The sequence below is a fragment of the Protomyctophum bolini genome, assembly GCF_963924005.1.
Source record: "Protomyctophum bolini genome assembly, chromosome: 11".
Classification (NCBI taxonomy): Eukaryota; Metazoa; Chordata; class Actinopteri; order Myctophiformes; family Myctophidae; genus Protomyctophum; species Protomyctophum bolini.
The window spans coordinates 31,556,932-31,580,715 of record NC_137872.1 but is presented as its reverse complement, the minus strand read 5'-3'; the positions used below and the strand labels follow the sequence as shown (position 1 = coordinate 31,580,715).

Sequence of the window (23,784 nt, the reverse complement as noted above, 5' to 3'; positions counted from 1 at the left end):
AAGTAAAAGTCCTACGTTTAAAGTTTCACTTGAAAGTAAAAGCACAGTACTCGGTATGAATGCCAAAAGTATTCAGAAATAGCAAATCTATGGGCCATTTCTGAGAAGATTAAGAGCATACAATAGGCTTGTTAAAAGGTGCTAATGTAGGTTTTGTATAATCTAAATCTACAAAGGAACTTGAAAGAACTAAAGTTGTCAAATAATTGCAGTGGAGTAAGAACTACAATATTTGCATCTAAGATGTAATGGACTAGCAGAAGTATAAAATAAATAAATATCAACATTCACGTCATGGTCTCCTTCAACAGCGGTGTACAAAGAGTCGTGCGAGGCGTACAGACTCCACGGCAAGTACTGGTCAGGAAACTACACCATCGACCCTGACCTCAGCGGCCCCCTCAAGCCGTTTGAAGTGTACTGCTCAATGGGATGTAAGTAAGCAACACCTCTCTGCAATCTGCAGCGGGAATTAATGCCAGTTATCAACGTTGTGTGGTTCAACAATAAGGATTGTCTGCGGAAATTACAGGGGGTCCAAATGTAAAGGGTGTATACGAGATTGGTCCACCTGTTTCTGTGTCCAGTGTGTGTGTGTGTGTGTGTGTGTGTGTGTGTGTGTGTGTGTGTGTGTGTGTGTGTCTGTAAGTGTGTGCATGAGCGTGTGCGTGCCTATGTGTTAGCACTATAGGGTGCTTGTGTGTAATGGATGGTACATAAATGAATGACTCATTAGGTGTTGGGCCACTATGATGTAACCGAGTCTATCTTGTTTTTCAAACCCTGGTCTGCTGCCATCAAAATATCACATCAACTCAAACTTAAAGATTCTTAAGAAGCTGTGAGCTTGTACATCTGCTATTTACTGAGCCAGACAGCGGCACGCAACCAAGTATAAATGAGGCGTTAAGCCCGAACCACAGCAATCTGTCAAGACGCAACAAACCGGTTTTAGCGTTCGGGTTTGTCGCAGCGGTGTTATATGTCCTGTTGCACGTCGGTGCATGGTGGCGCATGTCGACGCAAGTCAACGCAAGTGATTCAGTTGGTTCAATTCAATGGTTGCTTGCGGCCATTCGTTGCAAGGAGTTGCATGGCGACCCATTGGTGTAGTTTTGTGCTTTTTAAGGGGTTTACTGTGGATGTTACTATGTATCTGATATGAGTGTTTTAACCCTGCGTGTGCAGTGTACAAGGCCTGGACGGTCATAATGCACGACCGCGTGGAATACACCAGGGTCACCGGGAGCACGGTGGACCGGCCGTACATCGGAGACGTCAACTACTGGAACGCGTCCTGGGCGGAGGTCACCGCTCTGGCCAACACCTCCATGTACTGCGAGCAGTGGATCGACTACTCCTGCTACAAGTCGCGACTTCTCAACACACCCAGTGAGTTGGATCTAAAAGGCCAGGATGGGATCGTATAGTATAGGGCTGGGCAACTAACCTATTAAAACCGGGAAGACATACGTGTCATTTTAGATTTGAACCATTTTAAAAGAATAGTTCTCCAATTATAATCGAAGCAAAGGTTATAAATAATTGTGATTTGAGCCTCCCCCCCATACTGAGCTGTCCAGTACGCTTCTCTTGTTAGATGGAAGACCGTATGGATGGTGGATCGGTCGGCACAACGAGAGCCACCATTACTGGGGGGGGACGTTCCGCGAGGTCCAGAAGTGCGGCTGCTCAATCAACCAGACCTGCACGGATTCCAAGTTCCAGTGCAACTGTGACGCAGACTATCGATCATGGTGAGACAGCACAGCAGACGAACCTCAGAGGGTTCTCCGTCTCAGAGCTTGATACAGTAGATAAGTCTAACGTTTTGTGTTTTTTCTTTTCCAGGTACTCAGACAAAGGCTACCTGGACTTCAGAGACCATCTGCCTATGAGGAGGATAGTGATAGGGGACACCAACAGGACCAACTCGGAGGCAAAGTGGAGTGTCGGGCCCCTGCGGTGTCACGGAGACCGTAAGTCAGTGGTTTTCACTTTGCACTGCATTTATGTCATGAAAGATGCTATATAAATAAAGTTTATTATTAGTTTATTCTAACTCCATAGCATACAACTAACTTGTAGTTTGGTGTAAGAGTGTTCTTTTAGAACGGTTTTAAAGGAGAGTAGGGAGAGTAGGGCGAATAGTTGGTTGGTAGGACATTTAGAGGGGGAGGTGATTTTGGCGCATAAATAATATGTTAGAAGCTTTTAATCAATAATTGATCAATGTCACCATGGTCCACATACTGTACACAGTGTACACTGTACATTTATTTTTCTCAAAAGGGCACGGTGCTGTCCAGAGGGCGAAAGGCAGGTGCTCTAGCACCACCTAGTGTCTATCTGTGCACGCCACTGATTGTTTTAATGAGAGTTCATCACGGTTTGTGTCATTCTCTCCTCCAGGAAGCATCTGGAACACCGTATCGTTCACCAAGCCCACCTACATAACCTTCCCTCCCTTCAAGCCCGGGCCCAGCGCTGACATCTCCTTCCACTTCAAAACCTACCGCGCCAACAGCGTCTTCCTGGAGAACTCCGATGACCACCTCCGCAACTTCATACGACTAGAGCTCAACAGTGAGTCGCTCTGTGCACCTGCTCCATAAACAAGCAGTAGTGGAAGCAGTGGTTCCTTAGGCCTGGCGCCATGGGGGGCCCCCTCAACCCGACCCCCTTATGACTTTACATAAGGCCAAAACACCTATTGTTTTATGAAGTACCAGGAATGTGTCACACCTCCATGAATAAACCAATGCATATTTGTTCTGTCTGAATACCTGCTGCAATCTATACAGGCAGATTCTTTCGAATTGGTAAATGCTTAGTGATGTCTTCTGAAAATGCCATGACAAGGGAATTTGAAGAGGCACCTGCTGTAGTTATCACCCTAGCTGTTTGATTTAAAGGTAGAGTAAGTGATTTCACTCAAAAAACCGTAGGTTTTGTTTTTGGCTGTGGGACCTAAGCCTTCGTCCAATCAGGATAGAGAGTCAAAAACGAAACCTAAGGTTTTTTGACCCCCAGGGGTTAACTGGGGACAGGGAGGAACTCCTTATATGGTCAGCACACTCTATAGTAGAGAGGATTATCACAACAAAACAAAAAAATAAGTGATATTTGAATTAAGTGAAATCACTTACTCTACCTTTAACAATGCAATAGCTGTATGAAATAAAAATAACATTAGTGTGGTGCCCCCTAAAATTGTTCGACTGCCACCTTAGTCCTTTCATTCTGGGTCCAGCCCTACCTCCTATACTGTAGATGTAGTGGAGACAAAATTTGTCTCATGTAGTGGAGTGAAAGTATAAAAAAATACAATACTCAAGTAAATGTAGTTACAGTCCACCAATGTGCATATAAAAATCCCTCCTTAATAAAGTTTGGAATAATGTTTCTCTTCTTTTTCCCAGCCACCCACAACCTCGTGTTTCTATTCATGGTCGGCGACGGCATCGTTAACGTCACACTGAATTCACCTGTGCCCCTCAACGATAACGAGTGGCACTTTGTCCAAGCTGAGCTCAACACGAAGGTGGCCCGGATCAAAGTTGACTGGCAGCCGTGGACTGTCAAGCGCTTCCCCGGAGAGACCTTTGTCACCATGGCTTTTACACAGCCTCTCCTCGTAGGTAAGCACTAAGCAGTATGTATTGATTTACAACCTGTTGAATTTCAAGGACCAAGGACCACTTGTGCCCGTGATTGCGAGGTAGGCAATACAATGCATGTGTAGCCCCCAGCCAAGGACCCAGGCCGCAACAGCCCTATTGGCATTACAGGTTGTGCGTTGCTCTGGCGAGTGGGAGGCCCGGGTTCAATCCCCGCTTCCGCGCAATGCTACACATGCAACAGGGTCACGTGGACACTACTGTGCATCATGCGCATGTGATGGGGCCCTTCATCTTCACCAAACATCAAAGAAGCAACATAAATGGAGTATGTGCTCGGTGAGCAACAACAAAGAAATGAATGGGTGGGGATTTCCGGTTATAGCCTCGCAGTGGCCAGACGTGAATCTGCCGGTGATAAAAAAACAATTTGTATATGGCCAAGCCAGGCTAATTTCCGGTTACCACTCTAGGGATATTATAACTGACTCTAGGTTTCTGCCCTGCAGGTGCGGCCAACAAGACGCACCGACCGTTCCTGGGCTGCATGCGTGGCCTGCGGATGAATGGCGTGCCTCTGGACCTGGAGGGGAAGGTGAACGAGGAACAGGGCATACGGAGGAACTGCACCGGACAGTGTCTCAACGCCAGCATACCCTGTCGGAACGACGGGCAGTGCATCGACGGCTACGCCTCCTACTGGTGCGACTGCAACAACACAGCCTTCGACGGATACTACTGTCACAAAGGTCAGTTTACACGTTACGAAAAAGAGCACTAATCAGTGGTGGGAAAAGTACTCAGATGTTCTACTTAAGTAAAAGTACCAATACTGCAATGTAGAAATACTCCGTAACAAGTAAAAGTCCGGAATTCAAAATGTCCTTGAGTAAAAGTACAAAAGTATTGGCATCAAAATGTACTTGAAGTGCCAAAACGTACTCATTGTGCATGTAATGTATGTGCAGTCTCATTTCAAGTTTTCAACAATCTTTTGATAATAGCGGAGGCCTATGTTCAGGTGGGTGGTGCTAAGGTGAAAACCACATACCTAATGAACTGGTGGGTGTGGCCACATAAAAACAATTTTAACACTTTCTGTGCAGTTTTTTGAAAAAACACAAAAACAACAATAAATCTTCCTAGCAGCCTATATAGTACAGTACCTGATGATCATGTTTTGGGAAGGGGGAAATTACGGCACTCCACAACAACAACAACGCTCTTCCTATCCCACACACATCCAGACATCGGAGCCTACTTTGAGATCGGCTCGTGGCTGCGCTACGACATCCGCAAGAAGCCGACGACGGAGGAGGCGGCGTGGGCCATCTGGATCGACCCGCACTACGACAACTTCAGCCTGGGCTACAACGAGACGGCCGACATGATCGAGTTCAGCTTCAGCACGGTGCACACCCCCGCCGTGCTGCTCTACATCAGCTCCTTCGTTCAGGACTTCATCGCCGTGCTCCTCAACACCGACGGTACGTACGAGAGATCAGGGGGTGTGTGTTTGAGCAGTCCGACAGGCATTAAGGCCTATTCATAGTCTGGATTTTCGGTGGTGAGGTGACCACTGGAGCTGTAATAACGTGGAGCGGTGGTGAGTAAAAACAGAGAGAAGGGCTGGGGAGAGCGGTGGTTTGCTCTTCACCGCGGCCCAGTGATGTCATGTTGTAGTTCGAAAGTATTAGACTATGAATAAGTCTGACACCCTACCCAAAACCTAACCTCACAGGATCAATAGTTTGAACCTGCCACGGGGTAGTTTTAACCTGCCACGCATGTTGGGGCCCACGGGTTGGTTTTAACCTGCCACGGGTTAATTGCAACCATGCGGAAGGTTTACCCCAGTAATTCTACAATCAGAGAATATGAATAATACAACCATTATACTTCCTGGTTTTAGCTGCTACTTCGGTGTCACTGTTTTGTTCACTGCGTCTATGGCAAAATAGTGATCTTGACATTAGAAGATGTATGAATCAGTCTAATGTAATGGGGCCATAGATGGCATGCCAGGCCGGTGCTCATATTTATATGCAACTGGGACATTGCATATTGGAATGTATAACACCTGCAAACTGCAGGAACACAGACAAGGCACTGCCTGCCTGCCTCCTGTAAAGCGCTTTTTGTTTAATTTCTTTCTATGTACATCATGAATATTGTTGTTTCTATATTATAAATAATAATAGTTTGTGGGTCAGCTTGATTGAGCACTAGAATGGCACAGTGAAGCCACAGCCACCACCACCGCAACGTGGAATGTACTTATTCATAATGACTGTACGCTCATGATGATGATGTCTTCTTTGTCACCTGATATTTCCCCTCACAGGTCAGGTAGACCTGATGTATAAACTGGGGATGATGAGCCACACGTACAAGCTGACTACGAGGAACCTGGCAGACGGATACCCACACTACATCAACATCACCAGACACAACCGAACCATTAAGACACAGGTGACTGCTCGCTCTTGCACATTGTTATCGTTCTAGTCTCTGTACTAGGGATGCACCGATATGGAAATTATTGGCCGATACCGATACCAATACTTAAAATAACAATTTGGCCAATAGCCGATACCCATATATGTATATTTAGTTTTTGTTACAAATACATCTTCAATACAAAGAAATAAATGCTCAGAATCTACAGCTTGGTATAGGCTGCAAATACACCAACATAGTGTTGTCGCAAAATGTATGCTCGTGAACAACAGATAAATATCGGCTGCTGCCATCGGTTAATGTCAGTTTTATTTGCCGATATTGACCGATAACATCGGCGCATCCCTACTCAGTACACAGGCCTTTATTTAGGTTCACATTCGGCTCAAAAAGAAAAGCCTGGGGAATCTCATTGGAAAATCTGGCATAGGAAGTGGGAGTCAATTTGAATTTCGCTAACCAATAACAGTGCAGACTAGGAGTGTTCAAATCTGGTGATGTCAGTGTTCTCCACCGTTTTCTAACATGGAGGGGAGGAGGGGGCGGGCGCTCAGATCGCTGAACCAATAGAATCCACCACCTGTTTTCGACCGGCTCCCAAGCGTAAAATAACTTGTCTTTTTGACATTGATCTAAAGATGATTTTAATTTATAATTTATTTTAATCCTAACCTGTAGGTGGATTACATGGAGCCCATAGTGGAAAAGATTACGATGGTGGAGGATTCCAACTTTGATTCTCCTAAATCCATGTTCCTGGGCAGAGTGATGGGTAAACGGTTTGACTTTTCACTTAAACGGACAATCCACAAGTGTTACTTTCATTGTATCAGACATGCTGTAAAACCTGCCGCAAACTACATGGTGTATAAGATGATGGTGGCGCCCCAAATCTGCTTCAAATAACTTTACTGACACCGTCAATAAATTGGTGTCCTACACGACTGGTCTTCCTACTCTCCCCTTGAGAAATTAGTAGGAAGACCACCTCGAACTACTGCAGTGTTATATTATATCGACATACTCTACAGATTGGTTAAAATACCTTTTTAAATCGTTCAAATGAGTCCAGTATTGTAGCTTTTAATAGCATCCCATTTTAATAAACAAATCCTACTGTCTGGCAGACAATCCGTTTTAATCCCTTCATCCGTCTCCCTCCCCCATCCATCAGAGGTGGGTGACATTGAGTACGTCATCCAGAAACACAACGCTCCAGGCTTCATCGGCTGCATATCGGGGGTGAGGTACAATGTGTACGCCCCTCTGAAGGCCCACTTCCGGCCCAACGAGACCAACCCTCCAGTGACCGTACAGGGCATCGTCACAGAGTCCATCTGCGGGGCCTTCACTCCCCTCCTGGGCTACGTCCCCTGGGAGGTGGACCCCTGGTTCACTGGCATAGGTGAGACTACACCTTCTGTACAGTGTTGATTTTGACAGCAAATCTTGATTTAGGTTTAGTCATATACTGTAGTCTTTTGAATATCATCATTTATTTTTGTCGACTAAATGTACAGTTGATTTAGTGGACACATTTTTGGGAGGGTGGGCCTTGATGGCATCGTAATCACTGATTTTACCCTTGGTTGCATGCTGAATATATAGCTGATCTACAAGCATCGGCTATATGATACAAAAAGAAGGCTAAATAATTTAGTCTCATTTTTGCATCATAGCTTCGTTTTGTTTAGTTTTCGTCAGTGAAATAACGAAATCGAAAACCAATACTGCTGCAATGCTCCTCAAACTTTTTGGAGTCAAGCACCCCCAAAATTATATGCGTTTGACCACGGACCCCCCCCGTCTGAAAAGAGTTTGCCAGAGCATCCCAGAAGACAATATTTACAAAATGCAAGATTATTCTTGAGAAATGTTCAAAAATAGCAGATGTACAAGCTTGCGGCGTGGCACAAAGTGACGTGCTGTGAGCTTGTAGATCTTCTATTTTTGAATAGCCAACATATAAAATGGATTGAAGTGGTTAAAATTTATTGTGATGCAATTATTAAGTGCTTTTTCAGGGGAAGCTCTGACAAAGCAGAAACCCCCTAGACCTGCTGCACCGTTCTGATATATATTATGATTCTAATTTCATGCAAACTTATGTATGTACTGTATGTATGCTTCCATTCCAGAATATATCTATATCCATGATGACCTGGGCTTGTTTTGGATAACTAGTAAGTCTGTGCCATCCATTATAGAGTGTGGTAAAGTATTGCACGCACACGCCTTTCCTATTCTCCTAAAACCTTCCTAAATTAGAGTGTATGATAAATCCACCTGACTGACCTTAAAATATACAGAACCGAGAAAAGAGTATGCTCTGTAGAAATAGATAGGAAGACATGCTATAATTTCACACTGAATAACTATTCGTCAAATATTGAAGAACAGTACATCCACTTCCCCTTCCGTCCGTCGCCTGAATTAGGCTGTCTGATCCGGTTATGAATTATGGAATATTCCTTAATTAATCTCCCTGGGTGTATTCCTAGAGAATGTATAAGTGTGTGATATTTAACCAATTAAATCTAATAATTATACTTGAATGCCTTGTCTTATGTCTTGGTATGCTCTCTCAAATGTTTTACTTAAGTAAAAGTATCAATACTGCAATGTAAATGTCTAAAAGTTTGGAATTCTAAATTTACTTGAGTCAAATTCATATCAAAATGTAATGAAAGTATCAAAAGTAGAATAACTGAAATATACCAAGAAATTCCTGGCATTTTAATAGATTTTATACTTAAAAAACGGTCAAACTAGCAGAATTAGCGGATCTACAAGCTTATAGCAACGCGTCGCATTGTAACATACCAGATTGCAGCTTTAATTTACACTCCCGTCATGAAGTGCTTGCTTGTCAGTAAGCTTCACTCACTGCTGCGCGATGGGAGTATGCATTACCCCACCTATTATTACCCCAACACGATGGGAGTATGCATTACCCCAGCTATTATCGCCCCAACGCCATTTAGTATTCAGCTCTGCTCTGATAAATGCTTACTGAAGAGGTAATATTATGCTGATGCAGAACAGCAGCATGTCATTAACGATAACAGTGCAAGACAATGACCTCTCTCTGGTTATCACACATCAGCCATGGTTCATAAGCTGCTCACAACAATAATTATGCTGCTGCCACCCGAGAAACATCTCTTATCGTATTGAGGGGAGGCCTAGGAGGTGAAATGTTATGCTGTACACCAGGGGTTCTCAACGTTTTTGGCTGGGGACCCCTAGCTGGAAATGCTTTGGCCATGTCTCGCGACCACCGCAACGCCCCCATACCCACCACCAATGAAAAATGACTGCAAAAATAACCATAATAATAGAGAAAATTCCACATAAATGAATACTGAAACCAGATATAATCCAGGTGGTCCTCATGCAGTCCCCACTGGAGACCACCAACAATCATTTCTCCCCAGCTAAATGGTGTAAAATGAAACCAAGTGGACCCGATAAGAGTCCATTTGGTTTCAGTCAGTGCACACTGCATTGATTTACAATTTACTAAATTATCAGAAAACTAGCCAAACCAGATCTTTTGTCCATTCTTCAGTTCAAAAAGTGTATGTTCCTTTAAAGTTCCAAAAGGTATATATTCCAAAACACTGATTATCTTCTGTCTGCCCAAAGTATAATCCCCAAAGTCTCAGTAGGATAAATAGCAGCAAAGCATGAAAAGAAAAACATATATTCCTCTCAACTAACCTCTATGTCAGGCTTGATCCAGGAGATGTCTTTGTTCCTTTTCTTCTGTTCATAATATCCACCACCATGAATATCCTCTTGATTTGCACAAAGCTTCCCTTATTTAGATCTTAGCGTTATAGACCGCAATATACAAAGGTTTAAACTTTTGGATTACAATGTATGTTTAAAGAGTCTCTTGATCAAACCACAACAAACACTCTTTCACAGCTAACATGGAATCCCCCACTCCAGCCTCACTTCCTGGAACTTTTCAACCAGTTATCACTTCCTTCCTGGAACTTTTACCACATAATGATAGGCCTGCATGTGCTACTTTTCCCCACAGCTCCCCCTATATGAAATGAACCCTGGCAACAGAATTAGTGGATGTGTTCAAAACAAAAAAACTAAACCAATATATTCCCTTTCTTATCAACAAGTATGTTATGTGTCTTTCAATACCCATACATGGAGGACAGGAAATGTACCCTTTGACACATTTATGTGGCAGTGTCACAAAGTCAGTCCGGTGGTGCATGCACCATCATCCCCCTGGCTTCGCTCTTCTCTCTTTGTGCTCAGTAAAAGCTTCAATGTTCATTCATCCATTTGTAAATGAAATGAGCAATGGAGCACTGGGGATAAGAAATGATTGTCCCCATAAGGAGCTTTGCATTGAAAAATTACATATACATACAGTAGTACTTTGACACACACACACACACACACACACACACACACACACACACACACACACACACACACACACACACGTCACCTACTGACAATGATACATTGCAGTACAGTACATCCTCATGGCCGGCATATTGCACAACCAACAATACATTACATGATATTGCAGAAGTGGCGACACATTGCACCTCCCGCATGGCCGTTAACACTGGTGCTGTTCTGTGTCTCCAGTCATAGTGATCCTGGCAGCGCTGATGCTGTTCTTCGCCATGTACAGCATCTACATCTACGTGTACCAACAGAAGGGCAGCTACCACACTAACGAGCCCAAGCACCTGGAGTCCCCCAGCAGCGCCCGGCCGCTCACCGACACCCTGCGGAAAGAAAAGCGCAACCTTCCCGAAATCGAGGACGACTTCAGGAGCGAATAGCACCGCCCACAGGACCCATGGGGAACGGTATAGCTTGGATTCCAGCCTGATTCCCTGGCGTTCCGTGATTTGTTTGGTCACTTCGCGAAGCAAATCACGGAATGCCAGCGAATCAGGCTGGAAACCAGGCTAGGGAAATGGGGCAGGGTTTTGAGTATAGGGGACAGGTGCTTTCAACAACCATGATTACCTGTTTTATTGTTTTATAATTCCTTCAAACCTTTGTCCTCTCTTTTTTTTATTTACCGGTGTTTTTTTCTTTTTCTTTTTTCTTTTTTTCTTTTCATTTCCCCCACCCACGTCAATATAGGATACGATGCCTGGTGCTCTACATAGGGTTATGATGCTAGGTTCTGGTTTAGCTAGGTTCAACGTTCAAATGGAGCCCCCCTATAATGTGAGTATAGGTTTAACACGTCTCACACTGTACAGCAGGGTGACATACTGAAGTGCCTCGGAGCAAGCTTGATCAGAATTTACCACGTTACCACTGTGGTTCTCAAACGTTTTCATTTCAAGGACCCCCGTAACTCTGAGAGTGTACGAATAATGTAATATATAAAAATAATTGTACACTCTCAGAGTTACAGACCTGTAAGGGACCATTTTTGGAACCCCCTCGAGGAACCCTGAGGGTCCCTTATTCAGACTGGGACTAAAATCTGACACTGTGGGAATGGGATTTAATGTGAAGTTTAATTATACTGCGATGTCCAATGACGTATTCAAGAGTTACAGTCTTTCATTTCTTGTTTCTCCCGTCTTTGGCCAAAAACACAGTGAAAGATTAGTAATCAAACTACAGGTGAAGCTATACCAACATGTTGCTGTATACACTATGTTATTATCTTGATGACAATCTCGCCTTGAGAGCCATTTGTTACACCATAGCTTTGAAATGAACAACAAGCCGGGGCTAATATGAAAACTGGTAAAATAATCGAGAGCCAAGGAAAAGACAAAAAAGCTAAAACATAGCAACAAGCAAACAACGCTGATATTCATAAATAAGCACATTTTCTTCCCTGCTTTTGAACCAGCGGAAGAAAGAACAAACCTGACAAGCATGGAGCTTTGCCATGTGAAGCTTTGAGATGATTATACAGTAGGCCTATATACATAATGAATTTAAACTAAAGACAAGGAAAAGTATGTAATGCTTATACAGTACTTGTTGTATTGCAGCCTATGACTTTTTATCACCTATAAAAAAAGAAAAGAAACACGTTAACGGTTCAGAATCGCCATAGTTTTAATAGATAAGCAGCTTTGCCAAATAGGGTATTCACATCCTCGACCGTGTGGGGCTTTACAAATGAATGTGTGATTACATGAGGATCCTCCGAATGGTCAGTGAGTTGGGTAGGGGACAGAACAACACAGTAGACTTGGTGCAGAAACAACTCCAGAGTTAAAATATATCCAGGGACATTCAAACTTAAAAAGGTCTCGTTTAGAGTCTGTATTATTTCCAGTTGCTTGTATTATGGACTTGCTGCCGAGAGCTGGGCGCTACAGTACAGTCAACAGTATGGCATCTCTGAACACCCTCGCCTGATGGTGGGCGAAAAGAGTGAGACTTGCCACAGTTCTATCAATTACATCCGAAACGAGCATCTTTTAAGGGTGAATAATAGCCCCCCAATTCGACCGTCTTTAAAAAGGCAAGCAAACATGTACTATACACACACTGGGCACAGACACTGTACAGAAGACCACGAGAGTGTAAATGTATTTCTCAACAAAACGCTACACGTTTGCCGCTGTAATTTTGCATCCGCTACGGGATCAGCAATGTCATCGCTTCTTTAGCTGCTTTCATCTGAGAGAAAAGAACCCACTGAAGGTTCCCTTTGCAAAGAGGTGAAACTGTGGTGTGTGTAAAGCTTTGAGCTATCATCACCTACAGTAACGCTCTTTGATGTTAAGACACTACTCTATAGTTGGGAAGAAAAAAAGCCATCTGCCTAATAATTAGCTATGCATATCTAGAGCATGAATACCGCACTTTGAATTGACATGCAATAATATCAGCTTTTTCTCCAGCATTATCCACCAATGGTGTTATGTGTCCCATTTCATCCGCAGAGACTTGTATGTAGAGACTCATTTGTACTTTGTTCTATGACGAAATTGTGTGCCGAAAAAAGCCACTCTACTACAAGCATCAAGCACATTGTGCGTGCAACGCGTTGAATACACAATGTGCACTGCAACGAGACTCTAGGCGGCTGTCATATGACAGAGAATAAATGAGGCATTACTGTCATAGTGATTAGGATGTAGTAACAGACGTAACAGTGTTTGTTGACTTTTATATTCTTATGGTTTGTTAAAAAAAAGAAAAGAAAAAAAGAGCTAGAAAAAAGGGGTGTTTTGAATGTAAATCATATGACTGTGATGTACTGTATATACACACACACACACACACACGAGTAAAATCCTCAGTGTCAATTTATAAATTAGAACACAAGAGAGTATACGAATGTAACCAAACAAGCATCCGTTTTGTAACCGGAATAGGTCTATCTTGACTATGTACACTCTCAGAGTCTACAGTACTTACCACGCCAACATTTTGCTGCTTGTTGTTGTACTTATCTGAGGCCTCTTTTCCACCGGGTTGAGCCGGTTCAGTTATTTGAACCAGTTCAGAGTGTTTCCACTGAAAATGAATTGGTTCAGAGGAACCCTAAACGTTGGTTCAGAACGGGAACCAAACAATGTTTGCCGGTTCCACGAAAGCACCAATAAGGTTCCACGAATTAGTTCAAGAACCAAAGTTCTTTTGGTGGAAAAGGGGCCAGAGTGACAAATAAATCGTCTTGAATCGTGAATGTTGAAATTAACCCTGAGGATTTTGCCGTGAAGGTGGACACCGCAGTGAGACCTGCCCTGCTCCCCTGATGTACGTACGCTGCTCTGTAGTGGAGGTACCATTACATGCTCTGTAGTGGAAGTACCATTACATGCTCTGTAGTGGAGGTACCATTACATGCTTTGTAGTGGAACTACCATCATAGCTTTCTATAGTATGCTCAGGATAAAGGTAGGACTTGTTATATGTACTGCACCGTGAGAGAGTGGTTGTATATTAAGCGATACTATCAACAACTGCAGGAATTACTATTGTATGAAACATGTACAGATAATATGGCCATCCCTGGCTTTTTATTTCTATAAGAGTGCGCTAGCTGTTACACGCCGAATGCTGACTGAACAAGTGAACAGTGGGGAAGTCGAGTGAACGCTGATCAATGCAAAGAGTTGGTTGTGCTTTGTTTTAGTTTTTAGTTAGATGAACAATCACAAATGTATCATATAAATCAGGGGTAGGCAACCTTATAGTGCCGACATTGCACAGGGGAGGGTTATAAACTGTGTCCCCTCAAATCTGTATGCAAATGACATCCTGCACACAACTCGACATTCATTCAAACTTGAACCTGGGAGAGCATGGGTGGGGTTATTGCTGCAAGTCTAATGAGGTGTCATGCTGACACCTGCTGACGGCACGCTGACCAATCTAGAGAATACAAACATGGCACACTTTTATTTCAAGAAGGTTGCTGACCCCTGATATAAATGTATATGCTGCACCCTTTAAAGGTAATGTTCTTTAACACTTTGGTACGTACGTGCTTTCTGCCTGGCTGCATCGCTGCAACGCTGTTTTTTCTTTGGTTTCACCCACACGTGCACGATGATGTCTGTGGCGCGTTAATGTAACTGACGGTGTACAAATGTCTCCACGTTGGTATACTCTCAGCCGTCAGGATTTGATAGTGCGCGTGGTCCCTGGAGACTGTGTGTGTGTGTGACTGTGTGTGTGAGTGACAGAATGTGCAGACATGTTTGTTTGTGTATTCATAGTTTGTTTGTTCACCAAGACCCCCCTCCCCCTCCTACCAATGTTGAGCAACAGAACAACATGTCTAATCAAAACCTTGTGCACACATAAAGCCCATAATAATCCACCTCACTAGTTGTTGTGCACCAGTAGTATTAAGGTGATCTAGATCACTGGTTCCTGGGACTCACGTGTGGGTCGAGGGCACATTTTTATGGGTGCCTTTATTTATTTTTTATAATTATTATTATTTCAAGACATTTTCAAAAAAACATTCCCAAAAAAGTTTTCATGAATTAAAAACAAAAATTAAATTATTTTGTTTCCAGTAATTTCATGAAGATTTCATTCCAGTAGTAGTGAAAATAGCTTGTAGATCTGCTGTTGTCACTAGTTTGGGTCCCGGGCAAACGTCCCAATTTCTTTTTTGGGTCACGTCCTAAAAGGTTTGGGAACCACTGATCTAGATAACAGAGCTACTGTAGGTCAGGCGCTGTCTATAGTCTCTCCAGACAGATTGTTGTCTCACACAATTTTCATGTGCTTCCGTCTAATAGCTTGTACATCCCAATCGCTGAAAATGTGAAGAAAATAAAGCGGATGTCCTGCCTCCCCCTCACGTACGTTTCGCCTAAGTCCTATACTGTAAATTGAACTAGTCGAAGCGAAGCCTGTCTAGCTTGCCGTTTAGTAGAAATGGAAATGATAAAAGTATATTTTTTAAGACATTTTAAAATATATTTTCGTGAACTGAAACGACAAACAGGGGTTCCTGTCACAACTTTTGCGAGGTGGAGTCACATAATATGCTCTCTGTAAGCGTTGGAAGATCGTGGAAGAGTTTTCTGCCTTGAGAGACTATATAGGTGCTATAGCTGCCCAGAATGGCGTTTCCCAGTTCAGCTCTTGCGTAATTATGCCTAATTTTATATGGCATCATCGTGCAATATAGCTTGTAGATCAGTTATTTTTGGCGGCATGGAGCATAAATTAAGCCTAAGCCCTTGATGCTCTGAGGATAGACACACTTGGGAGCACTGATCTTGTACTGAGCATAGCTCATTTGATAAGCCCAATTCAACATCCTGATAACAGAGGCAAAATAAGATTTGGGGGGGAGTTGGGAAACTAGCCATGATTTAGCGCTATGTGGCAACGAGGACGCCGTTTGTCCATTAGAAAAATGGACCTGAACACTTTGAGAGTGAAATGAACACTGTGTTTTACTGTACAGAGGAGAGAGGGAGGGAGACCAGGCCATGAGGGAGGAGCAATGCGCAAGCAGGTTGATGACGAATCGATACGTCACATTAAAGTTGTGTTTGTGATCACACTGACATTAAGGACCTTTCCGTTACTTCTTCCTTGGTGTGCTTTGGTTTTGTTTTGTAATAGTTTCACTGTAAATGACCATTACTATGTAAATTGAGGCAAAACCAAATTGTCACTTCAATAAAAGAAGCTTGAAGGAAATAATCACTGCTGCATTGTGGTATCTACTGTATAAAATAAGGCCTAGCAGTGGCGTGCACAGACATTTAGAGGGGCAGGTGCGCAAGTGAAAAAAGGCCACCTTGTGCAGCGCGTGGAGTAGCTGTCTGTCTGTCTGCCTGTCTATGAGTAGCTGTCTGCCTGCCTGCCAGCCAGCAAGTTGGTTAACAGAAAATAAATTGTTATGGCTGAGTAAAATAAAATACAATAAACACAATTTGCCTGAAAATAGATTACCCAGCTATGACCTTTTTCATGAAAAAAAATGAGTAGTGATATGGCTGACTGAGTAAAATAAAACAATCTACCTGAAAATAGATAGCTATAAGTGAAGAGCAATTTCCGCAATTACCATTTCCGCAATTTCTGCAATTTCCACAATTTACATTTCCGCAATTTCCTCAATTTCCATTTCCGCAATTTCCGCAATTTCCAGTTCCACCATTTCCGCAATTTCCGCAATTACCATTTCCGCAATTTCCGCAATTTCCATTTCCGCATTTCCGCAATTTCCGCAATTTCCGCAATTTCCATTTCCACCATTTCCGCAATTACAATTTCCGCAATTTCCATTTCCATTTCCAACTATTAATGGCAGCTGGGTTTCATCATTCAAATAAAATAGAATTCTGTCCGTTTAGCTATAAAATTATGTCAGGGAATAGGGATACACAGTATATGTCTTTCATTTGCATTGCATCTCCCCCCCCTTTCGTTCGAGTAATAGTACAACTCTAATAGTATTACTTATAATAATGTAATTAAAGATAACTTCATTCAGATTTATTTATTTTTATTTCATTTTCCAGATTTTTTTTTCTTCTTTTTTTTTAGATTTTCATTGGTGGGCCAGTCATAATGGTCCCGCGGGCCTGATGTGGCCCGCGGGCCTGAGGTTGAGTATCACTGCTGTACACTGTACACTGTACAAAAAGGGCACATTGCTGTCCAGAGGGCAAAGGGCAGGTCCTCTAGCACCACCTAGTGTCTATCTGTCCACGCCACTGAGGCCTAGTATAGTTGAGAAATCAGAAATAGCAGAGCTTATGGATGGGCTATTTTCTATGTGCGACACGATGTGTACAACAAGTTGTACAAGTTGTACAGTATCAGGATTGTCAGCCCAGCCACCACCAATGATACCAGAGACATGGGTAATGTATAAAGTTAAAGATTTATTTCTATAGGCATACACTGTACATTAGACAATAGATTACTGTGTTTTGTTTTTCACTCATCTCTGTTCAGAAAAGATCTCATGTGAAATTGGACTTTCATGTTTTGACAATTGCAAAGTATGAGTATACAGATAAAGACCTGGATGCAGTACAAAACAATACAGACATACTGTATGTGAAAACAAAAACCAATCCAAATGATGTGGGGCACTTTAATATTTGGTCAAATGCTTAATTTAGCTATTTCCCAAGCTCATAATAACCTTACTGTGGTTACCTTCAGCAACACATCCACACTGTAACAACCTTCCGTGTGGAATCATTTGGCACTTAGAAGATTTATCAAAGGAAGAGAAGACTCATTCATATATGGTTGAAGTTCAATGACTGAATGAGGATCATGTAAACATGATGGTAAAGGCTATAGACGTAAATGTACATTGCTTTGCGTATCCGTGGCACAGGTTACATTTTGTACAATAAAATGAGAACAGGAATGAGATCTCTCTCCACCACCAACTACAATTTACATTCAGTCAGTCGGTTTCTCGGTCAGTTGCCTATATTATTTCATATATATTGTTTTCTTTTTATATATATTTTTTGTTGTTGTTGCAGAACATTGATATCATAAATGCACGGTTAACGTATTTCACCATTATCGTAGATGCTATAGCCACAGTAGTAGTACAGGTTCACACACAGAGCTTTACTTGGGCATTACAGAAACTCCTGAACCAGGGCTAGTGCCAGACAGTGGAGCCATCTTCTGAGGAACAGTAAAGCCTAATCTATGTTTAGTTGTGTGACTTTGTTGCTCACTGAAAATAATGCATTGTGTGGCTTTTAACCCATTTAGGGCTGACGTCGAAGTCTAAAAAATGTCTTCTAAATCCTGACAGTTTTCTGAAAAACCTCATGTTTCTGTCAGATTTAAAAAGATTTAAAAAGTTAAAAATGTTCGCTCTGAAAGAATATATATTCAAGGATTTGCGCCACATTTTCACGATAAAAAAAATAATAGCAGACCTACAAGCTCGTAGCGCTGCACTCAGTGCCACGCTATGAGCTTGTAGATCTGCTATTTTTCAATAGCTAAAGTATAACATAATGCTTAAAACACCAAAAGGGGTTCCCGCCCAGAATAAGAATAAACAATAAGAAATAATTTATTTTAAGCGAGCAACATGATCGTATTATAAATTAGGCTTTAGGGTAACATAGAGCGGCATCGGAGTGAAACTAACACTCTGGCGTGTTTTTTAACGGTCTGTTCATCCCAGAGAAAACACATGCACTGTTATGTATTTCACTGTTAGGTACAATGTAGAAGCTTGCGTTACATACTGAAAGGTATAAAACAAAAACAGAAGTCTGGCTATAAATACAGAAACTAAACCACTGAGAGAGAGAGAGAGAGAGAGAGAGAGAGCACCAGATAGTCACCAGAAGTATAACCGTTGCCTCTTTGCTTTGACAGAATGAAAACGGAAAAAAAGCAAACAGTAGGTAGATTATTGCCATTAAAAATGTGTTTAGTATTCATATAAGCTTGGCGGCGTGGTTTTGTACAGTTAAAGCCTCTGTGCTTTAATGTATCCATTTGTAACTCAGAGAGTGCACAAATAACAGGTTTCAGTGACAGTCCTCTGATGGTCTGAGGACCGCTCACCTTATGCACTTTATGTCACCTTTTTCACGTGTGTAATATAAAATATATATATTTTTTTGCCTCTTATTGTCTGCGTGTGAGCCTTTTCTCATTTGAGGACATTAACGCTGAGCTCTCGGTAATAAGCCTAGTGGGTCCTATTTTCTATTCCTACATTAAAAAGTAGTGAAAATAGCCGCTTTACAAGCTCACAACACGGCGCGAAGCGACGCCTTGTGAGCTTTGAGATCTGCTGTTTTCACTAGTTTGGGTCCAGGGCAAACGTCTAATCTCTCTTTTGGGTCTCGACCTGAGAAGTTTGGGAACCACAGGACTCTCGATGTGCAAGCCTTCCTATACCTTCATACACTCTCAGAGTCAAAATGAACATTGAGGATTTGACTGTACTGCATAGGGGGGGTGGATGAAAGTATACAATGAGGATTTTCCCGGAGGAGGAGGTGTTAACAATGTTTGCAGAGCAGTAATATGTACCACCATCAACAACAACAACCGGGGTGGAACTTTACTTATTATGTTAGGAAGTGCAGCAGCGCGGGCCAAGTCAGTAAGCCCATTTAGGCCAGACTATAGGGCAGAAGCTTTAGCGGATGGATGGATGGCAGAGATGTTCAGGAAGGGGTTTTCTGTAGTCGTGTAACCGGTGGAGCTAAGACATGTCTAACTCCCTCTCTGTAGTCGTGTAACCCGGTGGAGCTAAGACATGTCTAACTCCCTCTCTGTAGTCGTGTAACCGGTGGAGCTAAGACATCTCTAACTCCCTCCTCTCTATGCCCACGTATTTCAGAGCGTCGGCGAGGCTGTATCTGCAAGAGGAAGACACAAAGCGGGAGGCGTTGTTTGTTTTCACGATGCATCGTTGTGAGAATATTGTATACACTGGTCTGATACATTGGTGTATCTTTTTATTTCAATGTGAAAAACTGACATGATTTGTCGACATTGCCATCTGGTGCCGGGAAAGTGTATACTCCAGGAACAGGTCTTTTAATATGGCGAGACCTTAGAGTATATATGAATAGAGACGGCACCCAGAGGAAACCCTGAGGCGAAATGGACATAGTGGCCGACTTTGATATTGCAGCCTGGCCCCAAACACACGAACGCGCTGGTCCGTTGACTATCATTGTGCACGTTCACGACGGCAGCACGCTCGTGCGCGTTCAACGGCAGCGCGTTCATGTGTTGGGGGTCCACTCACTATTGCAATCCATCCCAGAATGCACTCTGTTCCTACCCGGAAGGAGGAGTGAAATCGCCTCATGCGCTTTTGAGCAACTTAATGCAAGTGGATGGAAGGAGAACTCGGATGTCATCTCTATTCATATATACTCTAAGGGCGAGACTCTTAGTTTGAAAGCCACTTCACTCAGAAACCGAGAGTCAGGAAGTGAATTATCGCTGCACAGGTGCCTCGATTGTTATTTAATTCACCCAAAACATACATTTTGTAACCCGAGGATCATATCGTTTACAGAAATGAGCCGCAAATCAAGCTTGTCTTGAGCCAAAAACAAGAATCCGAGATATTGCGATTCTAAAAACGGTGTGTTTTTTCATCGCACCTCAACCGGAGTTGTTATGGACACAGCTGTGAACCGTAATCAATTGATATTAAAATAGGCGTCCAAAGGTGACCTCGGCGCAGAGGGCGTTTGGACCGGGAGGCGCCGTCTAAAGGCCATTACGGCGCCGAATGAGTGAAGGCTCAGATCTCCCTACCTGTAGTCAAAGAACAGCTCCTCTCCTGGAAGGATGGCCCGTTTGGCAAAGATCCCAATGCGGTGGTCTCCATTCACCATCACCACTGGAAGAAACAGCAGCAAACAATGCTCTCATGCTCAAATGAAGTACTGTGTGTATTACTACATGCTACTAGTATTACATGAAGTACTGTGTGTATTACTACATCTTACCACATGCTACTAGTATTACATGAAGTACTGTGTGTACTACTACATCTTACTACATGCTACTATAGTATTACATGAAGTACTGTGTGTACTACTACATCTTACTACATGCTACTATAGTATTACATGAAGTACTGTGTGTATTACTACATCTTACTACATGCTACTATAGTATTACATGAAGTACTGTGTGTACTACTACATCTTACTAGTACTACACTCTATAACCACCTCTCTACTCTCCGGAATAATCCTTGTGCTTTCTTGCTATGCTGTCAAGGAAAAGGAGTCCGTGTTGCAGAACTGGTGGTTTAATAAATAAAATAATAATTAAAAAAGGACAAACGTGATCAGCCAGGGTTCTAATTCTGTATCCAACCTCCGTAGCGAACAAACAAAGTAATATCTCTCTTCCTCTCAATAATGCGACCGCTTCCCTGCACGCCAGAACAGAAAGAAAACACAAGATATCCCATAATACTCCTCGTCCCAGCCTCAGCCCGCCAACACAGTTAAAGGAACAATCCCCCTGTATATATACCTTAGGGTTACAACGCTACTGGTATTACATCCAAGTGGTGTCTTACCCTTCGCGTAGCAGTTGGGATTAACCGAATGGTTTGCAAAGCGGATTTTGTTCCCTTTCCGCGTGGCGTCCACGACAAAATCTGTTGAGAGACAGGAGGATGACGTGTGAATAAATCTGCTGTATTATCAGTTCATACGATCACGGAGGAAAGGAGAGGAACGCGTACCGTTGTTCAAGTTGAAAAGGAAGCTGGACATGTATTTATCATAGATCCTGCCACGCCGATCAGCCTCATCCTGGGAGATTAACTGTACACAGGTACCCACGCGCACGCACGCACACGCACACACACACACACACACACACACACACACACACACACACACACACACACACACAGGATTACAATCAGTTTAACCCATTCTGACCTGAGATCAGATTCTAAAAATGATTCCAAAAGGGGTCCCCACCCCAAAATGGGTTAACCACTTTAACCCTTATTTAAACGGTGGTTGTTTGAAAATAGCCGATCTACAAGCTCACATTACATTGCAAAGTACTATTTGTCTTTCGGAAATTCAGTTTATCTTGTTAACAAATCATGTTCTAAATGTTTTATTGTGTTACCTCGTATAGGCCATTTGGGCTTCTTGCCTTCTCCTAGCACTTTCCCCTTTTATATGTTGTGTTTTCTTTTGTGTTGTTTTTAATACAAATACTGTAGATACAAATTGTATCTATTTGGACACACTGACCAGAACTTCTTTCATGTCAATACAATACGTCCTTGAAATGAAAATATCTGAGAACCACCGGAGTAGAAAGTGGAGTTGCTGTTGCAAAATAGAAAGGTTCACAGCTGCAAACATTCTCTAAGTGGCAATCTGCTGGAGTCCGCCTGCAAACACACCCTCGAGACTAGAGCGATAGATCATTCCAACAACCCGAAATGTGATTGCATGCCACTGGCTTCTGCTTTGAGTCAAGTACGTTAGCAAGTTTCAGAAACTTGCTATCGTACTTGACTCAAACAGAAACTTTAATTTTCTAGTTGTGCTGTTCATGAAATGATTCGTCCTGACCACCTTTTGTTTAGCCATTAGGTTAAAGAGGGTTAAGTTTAGACATTGGTTTGGTGGACTGTATACGTTAAGCAGTTATTATGGTTCAGTTTAGGCATGGATGGGTGTAGTGTGGTGAAGGTAAGGGTACGTTAAGGTGTACGTTAAGCCGTTATTATGGTTCAGTTTAGGCATGGATCATGGGTGTAGTGTGGTGAAGGTAAGGGCGTGGGGGCATTCATGCATTGCTCTGAGTAGCAGTTTTATTACAAAATTAACGGTATAACCTATTCCGTTCATTCTTGAGCCGAGATAAATATTTCAATCCACCCCGTTCCACGTCGTGCTGCCGCGAGAACCTAAATGTACTCACCTCTCCACAGTATTCGGAGATGAACTCGTTCTTCTGAACGGGCTCTTTGATGAAGGTTCCCCAGCCCGCCACGTCTGAGGGCGCCAGCAGGAGGTGCTGAAACACAGCAGGTCAGACGTATGTGAGGTCAGGAGGAAGAGAGTCTGAGCGGTTTGATTCAGACATGCTGCCCTTGAATGAATGAACGCATTTTATTTATATAGCACCGTTCCAAACATAGGACATAAAAAACAACAAAACGTCAAGACATCACAAACAAGGTGGTTTACATGCTGCTCTTGGACAAGACGTTTAAGCGCTGTAAGGCCTATTCGTACACGGGGTCCGACTGGTCGGACCTTAGCACTGCACCCATTCGTACCAGCGCAGTTTTCGGTGATGAGGTGACCACGTGGTCACTGGAGTATGAATAGGCCTTATATGTACCTTCTTCAGCCCCCTCTGGATGCTGCAGTTCTTACAGGAGACCACCCTGCTCTCCCAGTGGTCGGCGGCGCCGCAGGTCATACACAGATCCGGGTCACACTCCCTCACGGCCAGGTAGCAGGGACACTGCTTCGTGTTGCACTGGGTCTTACACCTGCACCCCGGGAAGCGGTTCTGGCCTATAACAAACAATCAGACGTGGTGTTATATAACTCAGAACAGACACATGACTGTATAGTATACAGAAGAAGTCTTGGCAGTGGGCCTTTAAAAAAATGACACTCTGCACCACAGATACGTATAATGCTCGACGACTCGACAGCCCCCGATAGGATAACGATTCTGGATGAATAATTCCCTCTCTGACGGCAATCGCAGTTTG

General features: G+C 43.0%; 2 protein-coding genes across 6 annotated transcripts in view; one reads left to right on the top strand and one right to left on the bottom strand.

Annotated features, from left to right (window-relative positions):
* The window catches only part of cntnap1 (contactin associated protein 1), a gene marked incomplete at its 5' end in the record, with an annotated part of 30,692 nt that extends 19,751 nt beyond the window's left edge, over positions 1-10,941 (top strand). Inside the window, 13 exons of the mRNA XM_080775657.1 lie at positions 312-434; positions 1,189-1,392; positions 1,601-1,757; positions 1,852-1,979; positions 2,413-2,586; positions 3,423-3,641; positions 4,130-4,369; positions 4,868-5,107; positions 5,965-6,092; positions 6,759-6,852; positions 7,255-7,485; positions 8,219-8,263; positions 10,710-10,941. Of these exons, the coding sequence (XP_080631783.1) occupies positions 312-434; positions 1,189-1,392; positions 1,601-1,757; positions 1,852-1,979; positions 2,413-2,586; positions 3,423-3,641; positions 4,130-4,369; positions 4,868-5,107; positions 5,965-6,092; positions 6,759-6,852; positions 7,255-7,485; positions 8,219-8,263; positions 10,710-10,909 (2,183 nt within the window). The 3' untranslated portion in view covers positions 10,910-10,941. The remainder of the gene's footprint in view (positions 1-311; positions 435-1,188; positions 1,393-1,600; positions 1,758-1,851; positions 1,980-2,412; positions 2,587-3,422; positions 3,642-4,129; positions 4,370-4,867; positions 5,108-5,964; positions 6,093-6,758; positions 6,853-7,254; positions 7,486-8,218; positions 8,264-10,709) is intronic.
* Positions 10,942-17,405: 6,464 nt separating this feature from the next.
* ezh1 (enhancer of zeste 1 polycomb repressive complex 2 subunit) overlaps positions 17,406-23,784 on the bottom strand; it is a gene marked incomplete at its 3' end in the record, with an annotated part of 25,280 nt that continues 18,901 nt past the window's right edge. For 3 of the 5 annotated variants that reach the window (XM_080775809.1, XM_080775808.1, XM_080775810.1), the window contains exons 15-20: positions 23,403-23,581; positions 22,977-23,072; positions 21,769-21,850; positions 21,601-21,681; positions 20,823-20,907; positions 17,406-19,906 (exon numbers count right to left, since the gene is read on the bottom strand). In XM_080775809.1, the coding sequence (XP_080631935.1) occupies positions 19,843-19,906; positions 20,823-20,907; positions 21,601-21,681; positions 21,769-21,850; positions 22,977-23,072; positions 23,403-23,581 (587 nt within the window). Of the gene's footprint in view, positions 19,907-20,818; positions 20,908-21,600; positions 21,682-21,768; positions 21,851-22,976; positions 23,073-23,402; positions 23,582-23,784 lie in introns of those variants that run through there. The other 2 variants (XR_013964857.1, XM_080775811.1) reach the window with 2 other exon arrangements.